The 23,632-nt window shown below is 56.9% G+C and overlaps 1 protein-coding gene across 5 annotated transcripts in view; it reads left to right on the top strand.

Annotated features, from left to right (window-relative positions):
• The window catches only part of DISP3 (dispatched RND transporter family member 3), a 61,101-nt gene extending 37,900 nt beyond the window's left edge, over positions 1-23,201 (top strand). For 2 of the 5 annotated variants that reach the window (XM_039509450.1, XM_039509451.1), the window contains 13 exons: positions 2,481-2,642; positions 3,127-3,288; positions 5,109-5,231; positions 5,931-6,067; positions 6,848-7,029; positions 7,880-8,010; positions 8,124-8,299; positions 9,622-9,748; positions 11,121-11,266; positions 12,000-12,159; positions 12,650-12,763; positions 14,613-14,779; positions 15,939-16,301. In XM_039509450.1, coding sequence (XP_039365384.1) covers positions 2,481-2,642; positions 3,127-3,288; positions 5,109-5,231; positions 5,931-6,067; positions 6,848-7,029; positions 7,880-8,010; positions 8,124-8,299; positions 9,622-9,748; positions 11,121-11,266; positions 12,000-12,159; positions 12,650-12,763; positions 14,613-14,779; positions 15,939-16,301 — 2,150 coding nt within the window. Of the gene's footprint in view, positions 1-2,480; positions 2,643-3,126; positions 3,289-5,108; positions 5,232-5,930; positions 6,068-6,847; positions 7,030-7,879; positions 8,011-8,123; positions 8,300-9,621; positions 9,749-11,120; positions 11,267-11,999; positions 12,160-12,649; positions 12,764-14,612; positions 14,780-15,938; positions 19,931-21,851 lie in introns of those variants that run through there. The other 3 variants (XR_005590463.1, XM_039509449.1, XM_039509452.1) reach the window with 3 other exon arrangements.
• The last annotated feature ends 431 nt before the right edge of the window (positions 23,202-23,632 follow it).

Here is a 23,632-nt window from a genome sequence, read left to right as displayed (position 1 = left end):
AAGGGACCCAGGAAACATCTGGCTAGAGCACGTGGGCAGTACAATCCTCCCTCATGCAAGGCAATATTCAATTAAAATCCCAGTCCCCGCTGTAGTCTTTAATGTAACATTGGGTGAGCGTGTGTGAGCAAAGGTACTTTGTCATTCTTCAGTGCCCGGCGCCTGAGGCCTCGGAGCACTTCACACGCATAGGGAGTTGGGCCTCACAGCCACCCATGAGGCAGGTCATTACAATTATCCCTACTTTCTAGGTGGGGAAACTGAGGCACGGTGCAGGGCAGTGACTTGCATGAGCTCAGAACTGGGAAGAGAACGCACGAGTCCTGGTGGCACTGCTATGCCTTAATGACCAGACTGTCTGATCAGCCCTGGCTGGAGCGAAGGGTATCTCGCTGGGAAGGGCCTCTCCTCCTTGGATTTTTAAAGCTGGCTGTTAGCGCTGCCTGGTTGAAACTGCAGCCCCGAGCTCTGGAGAGTCCCCATCAGACACAGACCCTCGGGGATAGCAGCAGGCTTGGCCTGGTGACCAGGGAGATGGGAGGTACGATGCGGCTGTCTCCTTAGGGCAGGTTTAACCCTCCTCCACCTGTGAATCCCCCCCAAGCCCCGTGCTGGTGAATTCACCAGTCCCAGAACAAGCAGAGGTCAGGCTGCTCTTAACATGCTGCTGGGCTCCCGTTGCAAGGGCCGAGCCTCTTCAATATGCCAGAGCCGCACAGGATGGTAATTTATGGAAATAGGTCGTCCTCCACGTCTCTGGACCATACTATATAGAAGGACAGTTTCCTGTAGGGCCCCTTGGGCCCTGGGCAGCTTGTGAATGAGGCAAGGACGTGACTCTGTGCGGAGGCTCCGTGTGGTGTGCCAGGGCTGCCGGAAGGCACCTGGTGCCCTCTTCGACCCCACCGGAGAAAGCTCCATCTTGCCACTTGCAAATGAGAGGCTGATTCTTCGTGGCACAGAGGCAGCATGTGGCTGTCTGGATGAAAATTGGATGCTGCCATTCTCCTGCCATGTTAAAGAGACTGGAGTGCCTGCTGCCCCGGAAAAGCCCGGGGGTTACAGCCTGGGGGGTGAGGGTACAGGGGGGACCAGATTGTATTGGAGGAAGAGGGGTGGAGGGATCACTGTTTCCTTGTAAAGGTGCTAGGGATTGTGATGGGGTTCCTACTGAACCCCAACATTCTGCGTCACAGATTGCTTTGCTTTCTATAGGGCTGGATGCTGCCAAGCGCTGAGTGACCCACAGGCAGTGGGAACAGAGGGTGTCGATACTTTTGCAGGATGGGGACTCATTTCCTACATGGTCGTTTGTGGCCATGGGTTTCCTTGGGGGGGTGATTCCATAACAGGGAGACACATAGGTTGGTAAGTTCTCTGGTACACAGGACATACCAGGTCAGGCAAAAGGTCAGATCCTACCTGGATCCACGTGTGCTGTATTGATGGCAGAGTTCAGACCAAAGTGGGGGAAAGAACCAGCCTAAAGCATAGTATTGGGACTCAGGGCAGCTGGGGTCTGTTTCCAGTTTGCCTCTGATTTAAATGTGTGATCTTGGGTAAGTTGCGGATCCTCTTTGTGCCTCAGTTTCCCAATCTGAAAAAAGAGGATAATGGTGCTTCCCTGTCTCATGAGCGTGCTGCGAGACTCAATTGAAATGGTGTTAAAGGGCTTGGAGATCCTATAGACCTGCTGAGTTATTTATTCCCATTTCAGAACTTGCCCAAACCTTCACCCAGGGGCTACACTGATGCCAAATATATTAGGAAGTTTGAAAGAAAATGGAATGTAACATTTTTCCCCTTTCTTGGTTCCGACTGGTAGGAACGGTGGAAATGCTAAACCCCAAGAGAGACAGGGTGTTATCAGGGCATCCCAAGCCCCAGAACACAAATCCTCCAGCCTTGCTCTGCAGTCTCCAGAGGTTTGGAAACTTCAGATCAGCAGCCCAGCCTTTGTAGGGGGTTTCTCCAACCCAAGCCTCTCGGGGGGCTGCTGCTTGCTCTCCTTAGCAGTGTGAACAGGGCACTAGACAAGGACTTGGGGAAAGGGCTTCGTTTCCTGCCATTGACCCGCCACGTGTCCTTGGGCAGCGACTTCACCTCCCTGCACCTCTGTGCCCCCCCCCACCCTCCGCCGGCTTCCCTTGTAAGAGTTTGTGCAGCGCCTATAGCGGCTACCCCAGTAGAGATGAGAGCAGCAGGTAGCTGGCACATACCTCTGTTCCTAAGGAGCTTTAAGTCGCTGCCTTGCTCAGCTCTGGCTCCTGCTGCAGCCTGGCCAGTGGGTTTGATGCACTGAAGGGCGCAGGGCTGAGTGAAATTCGAAGTGGCCCCTAGTCTGTCCATCTGCCTGGCTGCTCTGGGCTCCAGGAGAACTTGCCTTTCTAACTCTCCTTGGCTCTTTGCTCTGTGCCCCTGCGAGGGGCTTGGGGGCCGAGCCAAGCTCTGAGCCTGCCTTTGGTCTCTTTCTCCCCTAGTGGCTCTGGAAATGGGGGATGTGCCCTTGGCGTCGGCGCTGCCGGAGAACTTGCAGCTTCCGGCCGAGAAGGTCAGGAAGGGTCACTTGATCGCCCATCTGCAGGAGCTCCTCCAGCACTGGGCGCTGTGGTCTGCGGGGAAGAGCAGATGGGTGATTGTGGGTAAGGAGGGCCAGAGGGACACCCCCCCTTAGGGTGCCTAATTGGGCAGCACTCCCAGAATTCCTCAGCCATAACGGTGAGGAGAGGCCCCATCCCTCTGACAGGCACATGGGACATAGATCTCCCCTCCTCCTGCTCTCCCAGGGGAATGACGATGGCCTGAGACCCTGCTCCGTCTCTGCCACCTGCACAGCTCTGTGTACGGCAGATAACTCTGCCCTTTCCCTGCTGGCACAGCACTCCCCCTGGGCTTTGCCAGCCACCTTACATTTAGGGAAGACCTGGTGCTGCCATGTTCTGAATGGCATTAGGCTCACTCTCTGCAGCTGGGCATCCAGCACCCGTCGCTTCCCTGCTAGCCTGGGGAATCCCACGGCACCCTGCTCCCCTGGGTGCCGCTCTATGGCCAGCCCCTGGGGACACCGTGCGGATGAGAGCTCTGTGTGTGCAGAGTCCCACATGCTGGCCGCGCCTCTCGTTGCAGGGCTCTTTGTCATGGTCCTGATCCTGTCCATATTCTTCGCTAGCCGCCTCCGCCCAGCTAGCCGCGCTCCTCTCCTGTTCCGGCCCGACACCAACATCCAGGTGCTCCTGGACCTCAAGTACAACCTGAGCGCCGAGGGCATCTCCTGCGTCACCTGCTCAGGTGAGAGTTCCTAAGGGTCGGATGGGGGCAGCCCTTTGCCGCTTCTGCACGGCAGGGATGGGGTGAATAGCCGCAGGCCATCGACGCTCCCCTTGTAAACCCTGCCTCCTGTCCAGGGCCGGCTCCAGGCACCAGCACGCCAAGCGCGTGCCTGGGGCTGCAAGCCACGGGGGACACTCTGCTGGTCCCCGCGAGGGCGGCAGGCAGGTTGCCTTTGGCGGCATGCCTGCGGAGGGTCCGCTGGTCCCACGGCTTCGGCAGACCTCCCACAGGCGTGTCGCCGAAGGCAGCCCGCCTGCCGTGCTTGGGGCGGCAAAATACCTAGAGCCGACCCTGCTCCCGTCAATGCCAACGTCTCTTGCCTTCTTCTGAGCCCTCCTTGGCTGCCCTCTCTCCCCTTTCCCTCTGCACTGCTGGCTTCCCTGGCCCGCGAGACATGCCCAGGGACTTCGGGAGGGAGAGAGATTCCTGCCGTGTCGGACCCCTTTTCCCCATGCTCTCCGGTGTTCTCAGCTCAGAGGCATGGGAAGGAAAAACCCAGGGATTAGGGAGCAAATGTTCCCTTCCTGCCATGGTGATCAGTATTAGCCCCATGCTTGTGAGCAAGACCCGCCCCTTTCTGGACAGCTGGGGTTGCTGGTGGGATTTGTCACGGTGGATTTGCCATGTCTATTGGCATGGATTTGCCATGTCTATTGGCTGGCAGCAGGCAAAGGCCGGTGCTCTTAACTTTTGTCTCCAAGCCGGCCGTACAGGGTGGGGGTGGGGGTGGGGGTGGCAGCCTGCCAGCCCTGGGGACTGGAGGAGGGAAAGCAGAAATACACGCGCTCAGGACAGTCTGTCTCTGGGAGCTCACGGCCCTTCCCCTCCACAGCGAGAAATGGCCACGCCAGCCAGGATCTGGCTGGGGGCAACTCCAGGGGAACTCCCCTCCCACTGACGCCAGGGCAGGGCTGCTGGAGCTGAGACGGAGACGTTAGCCCTGTGCAGAGCCCCGGGGGGATTGATATTGAGGTTAAGCTAAACCCTCTCTTTATTTCCATCTCTGCTGCTGTGACAGCTGGTCTCCTCCTCCCACACCCCTCTAAGGGAACATTGCCTGGCCGGCTGAACATTGCCCTGTTCTACCTGTGCTGGGCGTGGGGCCGAGGTGATGGAGGTCCCGGGGTGTGACCGGCCCGGGACGGGGAGCGCTGGGCGTGGGGCCGAGGTGACGGAGGTCCCGGGGTGTGACCGGCCCGGGACGGGGAGCGCTGGGCGTGGGGCCGAGGTGACGGAGGTCCCGGGGTGTGACCGGCCCGGGACGGGGAGCGCTGGGCGTGGGGCCGAGGTGATGGAGGTCCCGGGCTGTGACCGGCCGGACGGGAGCGCTGGGCGTGGGGCCGAGGTGACGGAGGTCCCGGGTGTGACCGCCCAGGAGTGGGGGCGGGGGCCGAGGGAGAGAGGTCCGGGGTGTGTGACGGCCCAGGAGGAGCGCTGAGCGTGGGGCCGAGGTGACGGAGGTCCCGGGGTGTGACCGGCCCGGGATGGGGAGCGCTGGGTGTGGGGCCGAGGTGATGGAGGTCCCGGGCTGTGACCGGCCCAGGAGGGGGGAGCGCTGGGCGTGGGGCCGAGGTGACGGAGGTCCCGGGGTGTGACCGGCCCAGGAGGGGGGAGCGCTGAGCGTGGGGCCGAGGTGACGGAGATCCCGGGGTGTGACCGGCCCGGGACGGCAGTGCTGGGCGTGGGGCCGAGATGATGGAGGTCCCGCTGTGTTACTGGCACGCCGAGCTCCGACAAGGCCATTCTCCTTTTCCTCCCTGACTAACCTTGTGGGACAGGTTTGTTTCAGGAAAAGCCCCACAATCTGCAGAGCAACATCCGAACCTCCTTGGAGAAGAAGAAACGGGGCTCGGGGCCCCCTTGGGGGAGCAGAGGGGGCACGGCTGATGCTGTGCAGCAGGGTGAGTGCACAAGGGGACTGGCCGTCGCTCATTCTGTCCTGTCGCCGATTTCCGGCCGGGCCCGAGATTCTGTCTGGGAAGGGACATAACAAAGGTGGGCTCTGAACCGACAGAAAAGGGATGTAGCTCCAGATGCCTCCCTACCAAGCCCTGATTGGATGCTGGGCGTCATATGCTTCAGGGAGTGATGAGCCACTGAGAACATTCTCCTTCCTCCTGCCCCAAAATAGTTGTTGCTCCCGGCGCTTCAACTCGTCAGAGCTGCACAGCAGACAGGCACTTGGGAAGAGCAGCTTAACAGAGTGGCAGTGTGGTCTAGTGGTCTGAGCATGGGACTGGGAGTCAGGCACAGCCGAGTCCTAGTCCCTGCTCTGCCCCTGACTTGCTGCCGGGCTTTGGGAAGTCATTAAACCTGTTAGTTTCTTCAACCTGCACCCCAAGGGGTCAGATCTGGAGCTTCATAGTCCCAGCGGGGTCAGTAGGGCTCCATAGCTTGAGCCAGCTCAGGATCTGGCCCCGTGTTCATAGAGCATGTTGGAAATGGCGCCATCCTGTGGAGAGGCAGAGAGTTTTGTTCGGCTAGCGCTGGGGAGAGGATAGACCGGACGCCCTCTGCGTGCGCTCCCCTGGTTTGTAGCGTTAGCTGACCGATAAATGTCTTTCACCACCGCCCAGCTGACTGTGGTGTGTTTTTTCTAGATCCCCAGGGGACTGTGTACGTCTCCAAGTCCAAAGGCCAGGGCAGGCCAGCCATCTACAGGTTCTCCCTCAATGCCAGCGTTCCTGCCTCGTGGCAGATGGTGTCCCCGGGAGATGGGGAAGTGCCCTCGTTCCAGGTGAGTTAAGTGTGTGCATTAGACTCTTTTACTGCGCGCTTGCATTGCAGAGCCTCCTGCTCCGCAGGCAGCCAGCAGGAGCTCAGAAATGGCATCAACAGGGCACGGCTGTGAGGAAGCTCGCACGGCTGGCTTCCCAGTTGGCACGGACAGGAACATTGCTCATGTCCTACCCGGTGCTGCTGGGATGCCAGGTGTCCATACTGGGCTGCTATTGTGCCACCGTTCATCCCAGAGCCACTGCGGGAGAGCAGGTGGGAGGCGGCGAGGGATAAGAACTGGCCTGGGTTCCTCAGCTGAACTGACCTGGGGGAGGTTTCTGAGCCATTCCGGAGTCCCACGGGCTGAATTCTCGCTTTGTCCGTCTGTCCATGTGCAGGCAGGGCAGCCGAACGGCTCAATCGCAGCCTAAGGGGCTGAGCCAGGCCTGCACAAGGACCCTGATGGCTGTCCAGCGGAGATCCACCCCCCCGGCACGTGATTTGCAGCAGGGCTGAGCAACCACAGCTCCAGCCGCAGTCTGGGGGGGCTCAGCTCCCCTGACAGCCAGGCTCCAGCTGGCTCCAGCTCCCCACGCTCGGGGAGGAGGCAGAGGCTTGGGAGGGCCAGGTCTGGGTGGCAATGGATTAGCTCCTCCCTGCAGACTCTTTTCTCTCTGGCCCTGTGAGGGCTCAGGGTAAAGCAGGGGCGGGGGGTGTCTGATGCTAACGTCTCTTTGACCTTTGCCCGCTCTGCGGCACTGTGCGGTTAAGTGTCTGTTTTCATTAATCCATTGCTTAGGTGTATAGAGTTCCTTTCGGTAACTTCACCAAGAAGCTGACAGCTTGTGTGTCCACAGTAGGGCTGCTTCAGCAGACGAGCCCCCGGAAATGGATGATGACCACCTTATCCTGCGATGCCAAGAGGGGCTGGAAGTTCGACTTCAGTTTCTACGTCGCGGCCAAGGAGCAGCAGCGAACGCGGTAACCGTCCCAAGCGGGTTCAGAGCCATAAATGCTCAGCAGCCAGGGAGTGGCGCTGCCTCGTGGTCAGTGCATGGAGCGGGGAAATCAGGATGCCCAGGTCTCTCCTCAGCTCTGCCACAGACTCGCTGTGTGACCTTGAGCAAGAGGCTTTGTTTCTCTGAGCCTTGATTTCCTCATCTGCAAAATGGGTCTAATTCTGCTACATATTGTGCACTGCTGCCCTCTTCTGGGTAGAATTGGAATTACTCAGCTAGGCACCATACCCCCTTCTGGCTAATGGAGAGTCTAGCCTGTGTGTTTGGAACAGGAGGTTCTGAGTTCGGCATGTGGCCGCAGCGCCCTGCCCAGGGAGCCCTGTGAAGTCATGAGTTTGTTGCGATACTCTCATAGATTCATAGACTTAAGGTGAGAAGGGACCATTATGGTCATCTCCCACCTTTGCAAAGGCCACCAGGGTCCCAGGGTGGGAGGTTCTGTCCAGGAGCGTGGGATCATCGATGCTGTTAGTGTAACGAATGGACGGTTGTTAGTGGATTCGTTATGTGATGGAGAGGAATCCCTCTCTTGGCTATATGTGGCTGTGGGCCATGCAGATACACCGCCCCTGTGGGCACAAACTCATGACACCTCTGAGTCGCTTTCTCCCCTAATACTTTTCACTGCTTCTCCAGAGCTTCCTTCCCTCCTCTGCCCCCTTCTTCCCTCTCCTCCCCCCGGTGCGGTTTCCACTGCCAAGCCCCTAAGCCTGCTTCCTAAGGGCCCGGCCGCACTGAGCTGTTTTGTGCTGGCATCTCGTGCCCGCCTTGCTGCGCTGGGTGCTCCGTCATGCCCTCTGTTTGTCCTGCAGGAAGCTGTATTTCGCCCAGTCGCACAAGCCCCCTTACCACGGCAGAGTGTGCATGGCGCCCCCTGGCTGTCTTCTCAGCTCTAGCCCGGACGGACCCACCAAAGGCTTCCTCTACGTGCCCAGCGAGAAGGGTAAGCTGGGGAGGCTGCAGGGGGGCCCGTGGCCACGGCTGCACTGGAAGGGTGGAGTGTTGGCTCAGTGCCTCGCTTTCTCGGCTTGTAACCCTCCCCTCTTTGTTTGACAGCGTCCCCCAAGGCGAAGCTCTCGGCCACCTCGGGCTTTAACCCGTGTGGGAACACCGGCTGCGGGAAGCCGGCCGTGCGGCCGCTGGTGGACACGGGGGCCATGGTGTTTGTGGTGTTCGGCATCCGCGGGGTGAATCACACCCGACGCCCAGATAACCACGTCATCGGAGACATGGTACACGTGCTTTCCTGCATGCGGGCCTGGCAAGCCCTGGGGTGGCTGATGCAGGAGGACTTCCCCGAGATAGATTGCGCTAATGCCTGCCTCCCCGAATTCTCGTGCGCACCCCTGACTCTCCAGCAATCCCTCCCCACCCCTGACCAGCTGAAATAGCAGAGGCAGCAGTGCTGCGATGCGGCACTTAATAAAGCACGTTCATGGTTTGCAAGCTTACTACAGATGTAAATCAGGATCCCCTGGTTCAAATTTATTTCCAACTCTCCAGAGCCCAGAATCTAACCACTTACGTTTGAGACCCTCTGGGGTTTGTTGTGGATCGTAGAGGGGGACCCAAATCAGACTCAGAGTGGAAACTTGGCAGAAAGCTTGACTATGGAGCAAGAGCCATTGCTGCATAATTACTGTCTGGCCTGCGGTGAGGTATTAGATTAAATAAATACCAGACAGTTGCTCTAGGGAAAGTCTGATTGTCCATGTGCAGCCAAGTTCCCAAATCTGCTAGCCGGACACACGGATGCTGCTTCCCCAACAAACACCCGCTTACCTCCATTTCCAGGCAACTGCAGAGACTTCCCATAGTGCAGTGCCCCTCTGGAATGCAGCCAGGGGACAGAGCTGCAGGTCCCACAAGGAGCTGCCTGGGCTGCTCCTACAGGAGGGGTAGGGGGTCCGTCTGCTTATTCAGCATCCGATCAGCCATGCTATGAATGCCCTTGTGGTCGCTTGGCCACACTCCCCTCGTCTAGCCTGGGCGTTTGATTGTCTAGGGCCTGCTCTGCCCCGGATTTGTACCAGTCTAATGGGGAGTTAAATCAGTCCAAACCCTGCTGGTGTGGACGCAGTTATATCAGTATAACGGTGCCTCTTCCTTGCAGGAATAAATGACAGAGCTGTACGCACCGTTATACCAGCAGGGGGTGTGCCGCTCTAGTTAAAGGGGTGCTCTTTTGGGGGATAGATGGGGCTTGTATCTTGCATGTAGAACAGCCCTTGGGGCATAGCTGTAACCCCTCCAGAGGTCTGGGTGCTGCTGGGAGCTGGGCAGGGTTATGGGGACAGGGGCACCCCAGGCTAACCTGCTGAGCATCCCACGTTGCCTCTTCATGCCACTGCTCCTGGTGTCCAAGGCAGGACTCTGGCTCCCGGAACTAGGATGCCAGTTGTTCTCTATGCCCAAAGCTGAGGCTCTGGGCTGCGTGCCCAGCTGGGGGGTGGAGAATGTGTGGTCAGTCATATGCCCGGGTCCTGCCCCACCTCGCCAGGCACTGGGCGCGTGCCTCACGTCTGGCTCTCGCTGTTGTGTCTCCTTGTGAAAGGGCAGCGTTATCTACGATGACAGCTTTGACCTCTTCAAAGAGATTGGCAACCTGTGCCTCATCTGCAAGGCCATTGCCGGCAATGCTGAACTGGTAAAGCCAGGAGGGGCCCAGTGCCTGCCCTCAGGTATGTAGGACGAAGGCCACCCGGCCTGACCCCGGGGACAGGTCTCTGAGTACAGGCTGAGCCCGCGCTGCAATTGGGCTTGGTCAGAGCCGTAGAAATTGCCCCATCCTGTCCAATTCTCCATCTCCCTGCAAGTCTTAGCTGAAGTCATAATTCTCCAGTCTCCTGCCACCTGCTCCCAGGGGCTGTGACCCGTGGCTCCGTCGCTCTGTCTCATGCTTTGGGGAGTAGTTAAATAATAGACACTGGGCCCAGTGGAGCTGCTCCCCTAACCGTGCTGCTAACCTTTTGCTATGCTCGTAGCTGGGTTTAATCAAGCCAGACAAGCTGCAGAGGGGATCTTTCCACTTCCTCCGTCTCTATCTTTGTGGACTCACTCCTAGAAGCTCCATCGCGGAGCTTAGAGATGGAACAGATCATCCCGTCCATTCCCGTCACGGTGACTCCATGATGTCAGTGGAGTTCCTCCACTTTACCCCAGTGCAAAGGAGAGCAGGATCTGGCCCACAGTCCCCACAGAGCAGAGACTCCGGATAGTGAACCGGTAACCCCTCCTGGGTACGCGGCACTGCTTCGTAGTCACTCAACCGGCATGCCGCACTCCAAGGAGGTGTCCCCCTGTGCAAGGACAGCCGGGAGCCCATGGTGGAGATGATGCAGCAAACTTCTGTGTTGGGTTTGGAGGGAGCTGCAAGACGGGAGGAGCCCTGGGCCAGTTTTAGACATGGGTAAGGAAGGGCACCCCAGTAACCTAGGGCAAGGCCGTCAGTGTCCTTGCAACCGGCCACCCCTGCCTTCAAACAGCTGTCACTCCCCCTGCCAGCAAAACTCTCCTGTTGATTTGGGGTGTTGATGTTGTTGTCTCCTGACCTTGCAGCTTTGCAACCCGATGCGATGTCTCTCTGCCCCAATGTAAATGCCACCGAGCGTTCAGGAGCTGCGGTTGGGGGGGGATCCCTGAGGGCCAGCCCCACCCTCTCACAGCTGGGGAAGGGAGGTGAAAAGCTAGCAAGGCAGATCCTAAGCTGGCACAACGCAGTGCCACTGCATTGACTCCAAGCGAGCTGTGTCGACCCACATCAGCTAAGGGCCTGGCCTAGAGAACACAGGGGGTCCCTGGCCTACCACCCCATCCTGCTGGGAGACTAGCATCTCCTGAGAGGTACCAAATGCCCTCTGCTCCCTTCGAAGCCAGCAGGAGCTGAGGGCTCTCGACCCCTGGGCCCGGTGGTGCCAAGAATCCAAATCTGTAGCCAGGGCAGAGCAGGTGACAGGAGCAGCAGCTGTTCATGAACAAGAACTGCAACTCTGTCTTCTCTGCCCCTTCACTCCTGTGTGTCCCTCCCCCCTGTTCCCCTCTCTCTCTCTCCAGGCTACAGCATCTCCTCCTTTCTGCAGATGCTGCACCCCGAGTGTAAGAACCTCCCTGAGCCGAACCTGCTCCCCGGGCAGCTCTCCCACGGGGCGGTTGGGGTGAAGGATGGCAAGGTGCAGTGGATCTCCATGGCTTTTGAATCGGTGAGGGCGCTTCCATGTTCCTTCCCCTGCTACCAGCTCCCCCAGCACGCGACGCGGGGGTGCAGGAGGAAAGCAAGCAGCCGCGTTTAAGGGGCTGTCCCGATGGCGTCATTGGCTTCCGCACCGATTCTCCCAGACGTCCATGTATTAACCCTGCTCTCTCCAAGGTTCGGCTTTGCAGCACCCGCCTTGCTTGATCTGCAGGCATCATTTTGCACTTGCCAGTAGCTGTGCTCCCGCTGCAGGTGGGCGTCGACTGCTTGGGGCTGCAAATGACGGAGGCATCTTACTGCTACCATTTGCGCCCACAAAATGGCCTGGACAAAGGGGGCCCAGGCTGAGAGCAGGCTGCAGGCCTGGCACGTAGATCCCCGCGGTTTTTCTCAGCTGCCAGTGCTGTGAACGCCACCTGGGAGCTGCAAACCCAGCTGCCTCTCCCCCAGCCCTAAAGAGCCTGCCCTGGTGGTTGTGATCACTGGTTTTGGCCCATCAGACGGGCTGGCTGGCACTGGCTTTGCGGCAGCCGGGGCACCACGCCCTGGGTTTGGCTGTCGGGCGTGCACGGAGCGGGCGTCCTGCAGACCAGTACACCTGCTCCTCTTGCTGGGCTCTGGAGCAGGGCAGCTGAGTGGGTCCCCAGCTGAGTGGGGAGAGCTGGGGTGGGTAGGTGTGAATGGGGGATGTTAGGGTTGTGTTAGCGACTCTAAGGACCGGCCCATTTGCTTCCTTGCAGACGACCTACAAGGGCAAATCTTCCTTCCAGACCTACTCCGACTACCTGAAGTGGGAAACTTTCCTGCAGCAGCAGCTCCAGCTCTTCCCTGCTAGCTCTGCTCTCCGGCACGGGTTCCAGACCTGCGAGCACTGGAAGCAAATCTTCATGGAGATCATAGGCAGGGGGCTTCAGCACCTATCCCCTCCCTCCCCCTCCTCCGTCACCCCGGCTCGGTCACGGATCTTCACCCCAACTTCCTTATTCTCGTGTGTTGTGGGAGCACCCCCAGGCCCCAGCCAAGATCAGGCAGCCATTGTGCTGGGGGCTGTACGAACACCTGTCCAGATGCTCACTGCCCCGAGGAGCCCACAGGCTAAAGAGACCAGACAGAACCAGGCTGGGCGGGGAAACCAAGGCCTGGAGAGGAGAAGCGATTTGCCCACGGTCACCCAGCCAGGCAGTGGCAGAGCAGGGGTAGAACTTGGCTCCCCTGACTCCCAGTCCATTGCCCCAGCCCCTTCATCCTCCCCGTCACGTTTGCCCCAGCGGGAGTTAGTTCCCAGCTGGGCGATCTGCCTCATAGCACGGCCCTGCTCAGCTCAGCTCAGCTGGGAGCGCAGCCGCTGCTGCAGTCTGGGGCTGGAACCAGGCTGCTTGCTCTCTTGCAGGTGTGCAGAGCGCCCTGTACGGTCTCCTCCTCTCGCTGGTTATCTGCGTGGCTGCAGTCGCCGTGTTCACCACCCACCTTCTCCTCCTGCTGCCCGTGCTGCTCAGCATCTTAGGTAAGACACCCCAGAGGTCTTCAACTTCCAATTGCCAGCAGGAATCGTACAGGGCTTGATTCTCCTCTGGTTTACACTGCTGTGCTCCTATTGACTGCACTGGAGTCACTGCTGATTTACAACAGAGTGACTCCAATGGGCCTGATTCTGATCTCGCTTTCGCCAGTGTAACTGTACTGGCCTCACTCCTGATTGCCCGGGGAGTGGATGGGAAGGGACTCAGGATCTGCGTTTGCAAAGGGTCCCTATCTTGAAAGTAGATTTTTTTTTTTCCTGTCTAGTTTCTGGAGCGTTTTCTCTACACAATCTCCTCTATTGGTTTAAATAAGGGTTTTAGCTACCCAAACTCGAGCCCTGCCTCTGGTGTATAATAATGTGATTAAGGCCCATGTGCTCTGAATAACAATCACTCTCCTTTCCAAAGATCCTCAGTAGGGGATTATAAACAAGGAATATTTTAGTGGGTTCGTTAGTGTTTTAAACACACTTGTAAATAGCCTGCCTCTGCCTGGCTGGTGATTTGACCATATTATAGACTGAGCATGTTGCTAAACTTCCCTTTTTAAAAAGCAAATCTATCATTTGAAAATGATTTAGTCTCCCACTCATGACTCACAATAAACATCACTTTCTTCTGGAAACCAAACACATGCAGAACGCAGACAAGCAAATCAAGGGGGTTTTGTAACATGGGTGCTCCAGTCCACCCCCTCCCTTTTGGGCTGTGCTTCATCGCCAAAGGTTACTGTTGATCAGTGGTTCTCAACCAGGGGTACACGTACCCCTGGGGGTACTCGGAGGTCTTCCAGGGGGTACTTCAACTCATCTAGAGATTTGCCTGGTTTTACAACAGGCTACATAAAAAGCGCTAGCGAAGTCAGTACAAACTAAAATTCCATACAGACAATGACTTGTTTATACCATGCACTGAAAAGTAAGTACAATATTTATATTCCAATTGATTTATTTTATAATCATATGGTAACAATGAGAACGTGAGCAATTGTTCAGTAATAGTGTGCTGGGACACTTCTGAATTTTGATGTCTGATTTTTTTGTAAGCAAGTGGTTTTTAAGTGAGGTGAAACTTGGGGGTATGCAAGACAAATCAGCCTCCTGCAAGGGGTACAGTTGAGAACCACTGACAGTGGTCGGTCAGTCTGTATATCCCCATACACAGTCAGTCGGTCTGTCTCTCTCATACAGTCCCCAGTCACTCTAGTATCTGAGGGACTCACAATCTGAGAGCGTAATTTGGAAGCTCCACCCCTAGGTTCTCAGCTGAGCGGCTCGGGAATTTTTCAGCAAATTGTTTTTCACCAAACAAATACAGATTCTTAGACACAGAAACTGTTTATGGAACCAGGTCCGTGTCGGAGGCTCTCCCCACTTGAAAAAAATCATAAAAAATGAGCCAGTCCCAGTTTTCTGGTTTGAAAGGACTTTTTGTTTTGAAATTTAAGCTAATTAGACTAAAAAAAAAAAAAGTCAAAATCGAAATAAAATCTGTCAGTCGGCAGCAATGGGAACGGTCTGGGGCTTTCTGATGCATGAGTGTTTTCGAGATGTCGACTCTCCATCCCGATGGTAAGAACGTCCAGACTCCCAGAAAACGTCTGCCACGGGAGGAGGGCAGCGGGCCCAGTTCTAGTTCGGGGTCTCTCTGCCCGATGTGGGGAGGGAGGGATCGGCTGGCTGGGATGCCCTGCGGTCGGCGGCGGTGCACAGGGCCGTAGCTGCTTCATTGACTTCAGTGGAGCTGCTCGGATTGATGCTCCCTGTCCAGGGAGCCCAGCCTTGATCTAGCCCGAAGCCTGACTTCGCTTGCCGTTCCCCTCTCTCTGTGCAGGGGTCGTCTGCCTGGTGGTGACCATCATGTACTGGTCCGGCTGGGAAATGGGCGCCGTGGAGGCGATTTCTCTCTCCATCCTTGTCGGCTCCTCCGTCGATTACTGCGTGCACCTGGTGGAGGGCTACCTGCTGGCGGGAGAGAACTTGCCCCTTCAGCAGGCAGAGGTGAGTTCCACCCCGGCCTCTGCCTCACGCGGATGTGGGGGCACGTGGACGCTGGCCACGGCAGGGCCTCTCTCGCATGGAGCCGGGGGAGGGGCAAGCAGCAACAAGGCTACGTCCTCCTTGGGGGGATTCCTTCCCCCCCATCAGCCCCAGAGGAGTTCCCAGGCTGCGCCCCCAGGCTTTGACACGGGACTCTGCTGCCCCGCGGCTGGCAGCGTGGTGGCTCTGAGACGGGGCCTGTGTCCCCGGGACTGGCCCCTCCCTAGTACTTTGCCCTTATGAAGACAGTCCCCACGCTGGGGTGGTCGCTGGAGTCCAGGGGCCCCCGTCTCTTCCCCTCCCGCGATGGGTACGTCTGTCGTGCAGCCACGACACTGCAGCACCGAGGCTCAGGGGCCAGGACGACTGGCTCAGGCTGCGGGGCTGGAGATAGCAGCCTGGCTGTCCGGGCAAGGGGGAGGGTCTCTACGCTGCTGGTTTTAGCCCTGCGAGCCCGAGGCAGTTGGCCAGGGCTCTGAGACTCGCTGCTGTGGGTCCTGTATTGCAGTGTAGACACACCCTGAATGCTGTGCTTGGCCAGGCTCCTTTGGGGCAGGACAGCTGAAGGGCCAGGAGGTGCCTCTACTGCGCACACTTTTCCCACTCCAGGGGGATGACTGGGGCTAGACGTGGGGGAATCTACAATGCGAGGGTCAGAGTTACATCCCTCAAACTGTCGTAACTCCGCTGGCTTCAGGGGAGTCCCTCCACATTGACCCTGGGGTAACGCTGCTTTACAGGTCTCGGCTCTGCTGGGATTGTAACCCGGGTGCAGGCTGTCAGCAGCGGACTCGCACCAGTCCCGTGCGATCTGTGCGAGGGCTGCACTGGTGCCACTTACCCTGAGAGCACCTCTGCACGAGGGGCTTGCACTGCACTGCACTGCTTGCAGCTGTGCTGGGGGTAGGGTGACCAGACAGCAAGTGTGAAAAATCGGGATGGGGGTGGGGGGTAATAGGAGCCTATATATGAAAAAGACCCCAAAATCGGGACTGTCCCTATAAAATTGGGACATCTGGTCACCCTAGCTAAAAACCCCATGCAGACGAGGCCCCAGCCATCCTGTGCCTTCTGGGTGCAAGCACCCACTGCCCATTAATGCCGCCATCTGCCCCGCCAGGACCCCACCTCCTGCCGCCAGTGGAGGACGATCGAAGCTGTCCGGCACGTGGGCGTGGCCATCGTCTCCAGCGCCGTCACCACGGTGATCGCCACCGTCCCGCTCTTCTTCTGCATCATCGCCCCCTTTGCCAAATTCGGGAAGATCGTGGCCCTCAACACGGGCGTCTCCATCCTGTACACCCTGACTGTGAGCACCGCCCTGCTGGGCGTCCTGGGGCCCAGCACCTTCACCCGCAGCAGGACTTCCTTCCTCAAGGCTCTGGTGGGGGTTCTCCTGGCCGGCGTCTTGGGGCTGTGCGTCTGCCTGGCCCTGCTCCAGAGTGGCGTGAAGATCCCCCTCCCCAACGGGACGTCTCTGTAGTCCCCACGCCGGGCTGCCTCCGTCTCTCTTTCTCCCTAGTTTTTTTTAAAGGATATTTTTTGTAAAAATGAAAAAAAAAATCCCTTTTTCCGGATGTTTTTTCAACTCCAGAGGCACTTTATTTTCTACTGGGTTTTGCTCTAAACTCGTATTTATTTTGGCAGTGATGGATGGACGGACTGACAGTGTGCCAGGGCCTCAGTAACTCACAGCCTCCTCCTCCTTGTTCGTTAACGAGCAGAGGGTTCGGAGACCCTGGCACCTGCCCCCTGTAGGACATCCCCGTGATGTACGCGCCACCACAGACGTTCCACTTAGGCCTTCAAAATGGGACTTAAGGGAGAGGCAGGCCTTGGGAGTTTCATGGGCCCGATCCTTGGCTGGGGTAATCTGTCTGCTGATTTACGCCCGCGGAGGGTCGAGGGGGTTTTGGGGGCGCTGGAGGAAGTCCGTTGAGGCTGTCCAAGGGTCAGTGATTCCCAAGGAAACTCCGGCTGCCACTGGCCCGTGCCCCAGCCTGTGGGGATCCAGCGTGTGGGCTGTGGTGGGAGTTCTTGGCTGAACTCGCTTGTTGCTTTGGGGTTATCTGTCTGTCTGGTTTGGCTGGTGCAGCTGCTGGTGTGTCCTTTTCGGGTGCAGTCCCAGAGCCGAGAGCTCAGTGGGGTTTAGAGGTCCCTTTTCCTGAGCGTGTGGTGTGCTGGGAATGAGTTTGCTGGATACTTTATGGGCACGTTCCCCTGCCCTGGCACCAAGGTGAAGCCCACAGGGTCATCTGCTTGTACCTGCCCCTACCCCCTCTCTTTGCCTCCCCCCTTAGCCCCCGATGTCCACTCAGACCCATCCCCACCTGTGTGCCCCAGGTTCATTTTGTCAAGTGAGCTGCTCCAGGGGGCACTGGCATGGGGCAGGTAGCATCTTCCCCTCTCCATTGGGGGCACTGCGGAGCTCGCCCCCACTGTTCTAAACCCAGCTCTAACGGACGGGCCGGTGTGCCCGTCTCCCTCTGGGGCAGGGACCCTCCACAGCTCTGTGCAGTTAGCGCGTGGGCATATTTACAGTCAGCCAGGCAATCGCTGCTCTGTCTCTCTCCAAACCCAGCAGCCGGGCTAAGGCAGTAACAGCAGCCAGCACCCACGGTTCCTACCACTCATCGCGCCTGTGCATGTGTAACACCTCCCCCAGCCGCCGCCGCAGGGGAGAGACCCCTGGGCCTCCAACCCCACCGCACAGACCTCTGCCACTGGCAGCAATGATGCACGTAGCCCCCGTCCCATTGATAAACGGGTGGGGGGCTCATCTTATGTGCTTTGGTGCAGCTGCCGGCTTGGAGCAGATGGTTTATATTAAAGTAGAATGAAATTGCAAAGTGGCGCCATTAACGAGTACATTTTAGGCATCACTGATTCCATCATATTCTTAAAATGGAAATAACGAAGTGTGGGCATTGATATGTGGCACATCTGTTCCCCGGCAGAAGGGGCGTGGGACAGGCCCAGTGGGATCAGCATTAAACATTATTTACCAGGAGACGCGGCAGCAGGAGTGGGGCTGGGCTCATCATTTGTTTGCGGATCCTGAATCCCCGGTGGATTCAGGTTTGCTGTCTGGATTGAACGGCCCCTTTTAAAGCATGTAAGCGCCTAGTGGGATTCGATCTCTCCATCCCCCTTTCGCTGCCGGGGCTGGTGACCACATCGCTGAGCTCAGCAGCTCCTTCTGCTTGGGTTAGTGTCCCCAGCTCAGGTCCCTGGCAGAGTCCATGATAAATTCACTTCGTGCATTTATTGGTGTCTTTTGAGGTGCAGGATTTTCCCTGGGAAACTGTATTTAGGACCAGACCTTACCGGGGTGTTTGGCTTCTGTTGGCTTGAATGGGAGTGGGGGGAGGGCTCAGCGTTCCTCTCCTTGCAGGACTGGGCCCTTCATCCCTTTCACTCCCTGTAAATTCAGCTACCAGATTGTCTCCTGTGTGGCTCAGGAGGGACCTGCATGCTCAGAGGTAGCCCAGCTCTGAACGCAGCCTGTCAGTGGTCCTGAGGCCAAGGGAAATTAGGAGCAACTCTACTGCCGGCAGAGAAGTCACGCTGGTGTGAGAGCAGAATCAGGCCCGGGGTTTTCCTTTTGTCCCTTCCTGCCACAGCTGCTTTGGCATTCGATGAATCCTGGGCCCATTAGTCATTCCCCATTAGCTCAGACTGCAGCAGGGGCAGGCTTTGTGTCTCTTCTCCATGGGCCTGCAGAGCCCTACGTCCCCTGACTTCCAAGCACCAGCTTGCTCTGACAGCCCACCACACCGTCGAGATGAATTAGCCAGCCCCCCAGCGGGGCACTTGGTTGCACTGAGCACTGGTGGCTGGGGTACAGGGTGTGTGCCTGTGACACCGACAGAGAGTGAGTGTAGATGGAACCGAACGGCACCACCAAAGCGATGGCAGGTCTGACAGCAGGACTAGAACTGAGCAAATGCTTCAGCCTCCTGAGGCTGATTAAAGCCGCTGTTTGTTTGTTTCCAAGTCAACAGACGGACAAGAGGAAAAGGGGTGTGTGTGTGTGAGAGAGAGAGAGAAACAGAGAGAGAGCCCCTGGAGAGTCACTCCCGCTGTGTGTGCTGGGAAGGATTGCAGTGTCTGGGGAGGACAGAGATCTGTCTAGCCCTGCAAACTGCATATTAGAGCAAATGCGAACCCAGAGAGGTCTTTATTATTTTTGCTGCATATACAAAGACTTCTGGTGTAAGTCCTTCCCCCTCCAGGTGGGGCTGGGAACTGCATGCTGGGATCTCTTGAGGACATGTGGCAAACCCCCCAGGGGAACCCAGTATCTCACCAGATTGGACCCAACTCCCACTGTGGTTTGGGAGTTGGAGGGCACTCAGGACCTAGCAGGATTAGGGGCTGTCCATAAATTATGCAATGCATTAGGGGTGGGTGGGTAGGCGCTTAACTTTGTGGGTTTGTTTCAGTGTCACAAAGGGCAGGCAGGTCTTGAAAATGACCAAAACAGTGTATGTAATTAATTTATGGACGGCCCCTTGGGGCTCCCCTCCTGAGTGCTGGGGCCTGGCTGCAGAGAGGTTCCCATTGTTTCTCTCGCCCCATCCCAGCTCTAGTAGGGGAATGGGGTTTGGCTAGCGTCAGGCGCAGGATGTGATGTTCTGCTTGTGGCTTTGGAAGGTGTTAGACAAGGAGGGGGAAGTGAGAGCAAAGAGCAGAGTAAGTTAGAAAGTGGAGAGACTGAGGCCCCATTGTGCCAGGTGCTGTATAAATGCACAGTGAGAGGCAAAACCTACCACAGAGAGATCCATCTATGGGGCAAGACCCAGCATGGGCGGGGACTGAGGCACAAAGAGATGAAAGTGACTTGCCCAAGGTCACCCAGCAGACCAGTGGCAGAGCCAGGAATATAATGCAGGTCTCCTGACTCCCAGGCCAGTGCTCTAGCCGCTAGAGCACACAGCTCCTATCCTCTAATCCCCCACCCCCCGAAACTTGGTGATATGACCATTTAACTTCACATAGCAACCTGCTTTTAGCAGCTTTCCCCTTAGGGGCCCAGCTGCAACATCCCAGCCCCCTCTCTGTTATCCAGCAGCCCCCTCGCCATCAGCCAGGGGCGGCTCTAGGAATTTGGCCGCCCCAAGCAGTCATGCCTGCGGGAGGTGCACCGGAGCCGCGGGACCAGCAAACCGTCCACAGTGATGCCTGCGGGAGGTCGACTGGACCCGCGGCTCCGGTGGACCTCCCGCAAGCATGACTGCGGAAGGTTCGGCAGATCCGCCTGCCGCCCTGCCGGCAAAATGCCGCCCCAAGCGCGTGCTTGGCGCGCTGGGGTCTGGAGCCGGCCCTGCCATCAGCGCACGCGAAAGGAGAACGTGGCGGGCTCGGCTCAGCCGGTGAGAGGACGTGAGTTTCAAAGGTTGCTGTCTCCTAGCAGCGTCCCGGCCGGGTCTCCCCCAAGGGCTGCCTGTAAATAGCTGTCGGCTGCTCTCCTCTGCTGATGCCCCGGCCTGCTGGCTGCCTCTAGGATGCACCGGTCACTGGGCTGATGCCTCCTTTAGCAAATACCACCCTGAATGTATAATGGAGCGGGACCAAACCACCCTAAAGGTGCTTCAGACCCTCCACCTCTCCAAGAGTCTGAGGAGAGGGCCCCTCACTGGCAAATGTGCACACTTGGCCCCAGGGAGCCAGGGTTTGCATTGGCCTTATCTCCTGGAACAACAACAGTCTCCAGATTAGAAAATCAGCCCCTCCCAACCTTCACCTGCCTCCCCTAACAGCTCCTCTGCAGCCAGCATTTGAGAAGAGGCTCCGTTGGGGTCCTGTCCCTGTAATCTCCTGGCTGGGAAAGTGTAGCCTAGTCTGGGTTCATCTCTCTCACGCTGCCCGACCGCCACCCGAACGAGGAGTCCCATTGAAATCGATTAGAGCTGGGCGGGAAATGGTTTTCCCATCCTGCAAAACTTTGAGATTTCCCACATCCCAGGGGACTTGAACCCGGGTTCCCAGGAGAATGCCCTGATCACCAGCTGATTGGCTGTTCTGCGGGGAGGGTCTCACTCACTCCATCTCTCACCAGAAATTCCCTCCTGGACCTGGGAAATCTTTCCTGGTGAAACTGGCCTGTTCCTGCAAAAACTTTAGGTTTTGCCAAATGGGCATTTTCTGATGCAAAGCCGTTTTGTCCAAAAAGTTCCTGCCCGGCTCTAAACGCGATAGGCAAGCTCTTGGCGTGGGGCACTGCACAATGCAAACCCTGAGAGCCCACGGAATAGCAGGGCAAAGGAGGGGAGCTGTATTTAACAGCACTGTGGTGTCAAAAGGCTGGGGGGCTATTGTCTGACCTAGTCAGGATCTGGGCTGCGTGTGCTAGGCGCTGTACTAACACACACAAAGACCCAAATCCCTGCTCGGAAGGATTCCAACAGGTTAGTCCGATGCAAGGGTTCACCCACAACATCTACACCAACGCACAATGTTTGAACCCAAACCACTACTGAACAACCGCACCGCATAGAAAAATGCAAACTGGTGCTGGACACACACAGCAGCAGTGCACAGGCAAAGCCTGGCTTTCTGGGGGTAAGCTGGTGCTGCCGGTTCATTAACTCTGTCATGGCTTTTAAACCACTTGATTGCTACACTGAGCCCTCGGAAGCCTGAGACTGAACTATTTGTCATGCAGCATTGCCTGTGTTGCATGGACTTGTGAGTTCTGGTCCAGTTGCTGGTTCAGGGGATCAGTGAGAGAACGGGTTGGGACTTTCCTGGTGGAACGATTTTCACTGGAAAATGCTGATCTGTCCAAGACTAAATGTTTCCTAGAAATGTGATTGTGGGGTTTGTTTTTGACAAAATTGTATTAAAAAAAAAAATCAAAGGGAGCCTTCTGCCACGGCACACGTGCTCTGTTTCAACCATTGCAGTCCAGACCATTTTGATTTTTCTGTTTCAAAGCAATTTTTTAATTTTGTGTATGATGTAATACAAAAAAACCTTGTCATAATTGGAACAAAACGTTTAGACATTCCCCAAATGAATTTTTTTTCAGAATTTTGTTTTGCAGGAAAATTTCAAAATTGGGTGTGTTCATTACGTTTCGGCTTGGAAAACACTTCCTAAGGCATGGAACCTCCTGTAAAACGGAAAACCCGGTTCCTCCCCAGCTGTAAGCAGGACTCTCCCACCACTTGGCCGTAGGTGAGGATTGAAGGGTGTTGCTGTTTGTTGGTGTTTGTATTACAGCGGCACGGCTGTACTGTGACCATACGAATGTAACCGTTGTTTGTGCTACCAAGCGGCCCCAAGTCAGGTCAGGACCCCACCGTGCTAGGTGCTGTACGGACACACCGTAGGAGGCAGTCCCTGCCTCAAATAGCTTACGGTCTATGTTGAATGGGGGAGGGGGACAGGGGAAATCGAGGGCAGGTCCTACACTAGTGGCAAAGCTGGGAATCAGATCGTGAGCTCACTCCTAGGGGTGCATTGCCTGCACTGCCTCCCTTGAGTAACATGCTGGTCTCTGCAATGAGCTGATGGTCTCAGCCCAGATCCGGGTGAGACGTACCCGTATTAAAGCCGGCCTCCTTTTGTGGCAGGTTCAGCCTGTAAGAGCTGAATGGGGCATGGAGCTCGAACTCTCTCTTCGAGAGGGTTCCCCTGGCCGGTCAGTGAGCACTGCCCCGTGGTGCTGGCCCTGTCCTGTGGGGCATAGGGCACAGCAGATGCCGTAAAGCCAGCTTGAGAATTAACTAGGAAAAAGGAATGGAAAATCGGCAGCATTTGCTCCGCAGGGGGAGAGGGGAACAGGCCAACAGCCAAGGGAGGGGGAGGACAAGACGGTCACTCCTGGGGCCCCCGAACCTTGGCTTTATTGGAGCCAGATTGGCACGGTTGGTTTCCTGGTCTTCAAAGATACTTTTCTGATCCTTCATTTTCTTGCTGGAGAATCCTGCTCTCCTGGAAGGCTATACAAGGCCTCCTATTTATCGCAACAACTGACCTAAATCCTCCCGCCCTCTCCTGCAGCTTAGCCTTGCCGAGTGATTTACAGCCAAGCAGGGCAAACTCAAAGCCTCCTGGTTATTCCTTTTAAAATCCCTCCTCCCCGTGGGTAGCGCCTACAGCTCAGCTCACACGTTTTAATCAGCAGGAGCAAGGAGCCTGAATGCCCCAGAGCTAGGGCCCTTGGTAATGCAGTTGTGGGGTGGGGATACCTGAGCTAACTCCCCATCTGCCCCAGGTTAGATTCAGGGGAGTGGGAGGCTGAGTGAGCTGGGCTGGTGGAGCAGTGATGGGGCAGGAAGGTGGGAGGGTGAGGGCCAGGGCAGGGAGTTCACACAACTTGGAGGTGGATGGGCAGAGATTGGCAGGAAGGGGTGGCTTTGGGACATGGAAGAGTGGGGAGAGAGATAGTGGGAGGGGGTGGGCTGAGAGCTGAGGGTAGAGGGCTGGGCACCTTTCACCTTGTGTGCAGACGTGGGAGCGCTGGCTCTCCGAGTGATGTAGCACAATCCCCGATGTCATGTACCCACGTTACTTTTGTAGGTCCTCTCCTGCCCGCACTACTTTCGGTGTTCCTTGACTTTTGGAGACTGTTGTAAATAAAAGATTTTGACATTCACACCGGTGCCTCCGTTGGTCTGTCTCAGGGCTTGCACCACCGTTTGGAGGTAGCTTGGGACCTTTTAAAAGCTCTCAGAAAACTTCAAAAGACTCTGGACCAGATTCTCCAGTGCCCTGCCTGTTGTGTCACCATTTACACCAGTGCGACATGCATGCCAGAGTGCCCTCTGATTTACTAGTGTTTCACACCCAGGCAGTGCTCCCATT

The sequence above is a fragment of the Mauremys reevesii genome, linkage group 21, assembly GCF_016161935.1.
Source record: "Mauremys reevesii isolate NIE-2019 linkage group 21, ASM1616193v1, whole genome shotgun sequence".
Classification (NCBI taxonomy): Eukaryota; Metazoa; Chordata; order Testudines; family Geoemydidae; genus Mauremys; species Mauremys reevesii.
This window is presented reverse-complemented; position numbering and strand designations above follow the sequence as displayed.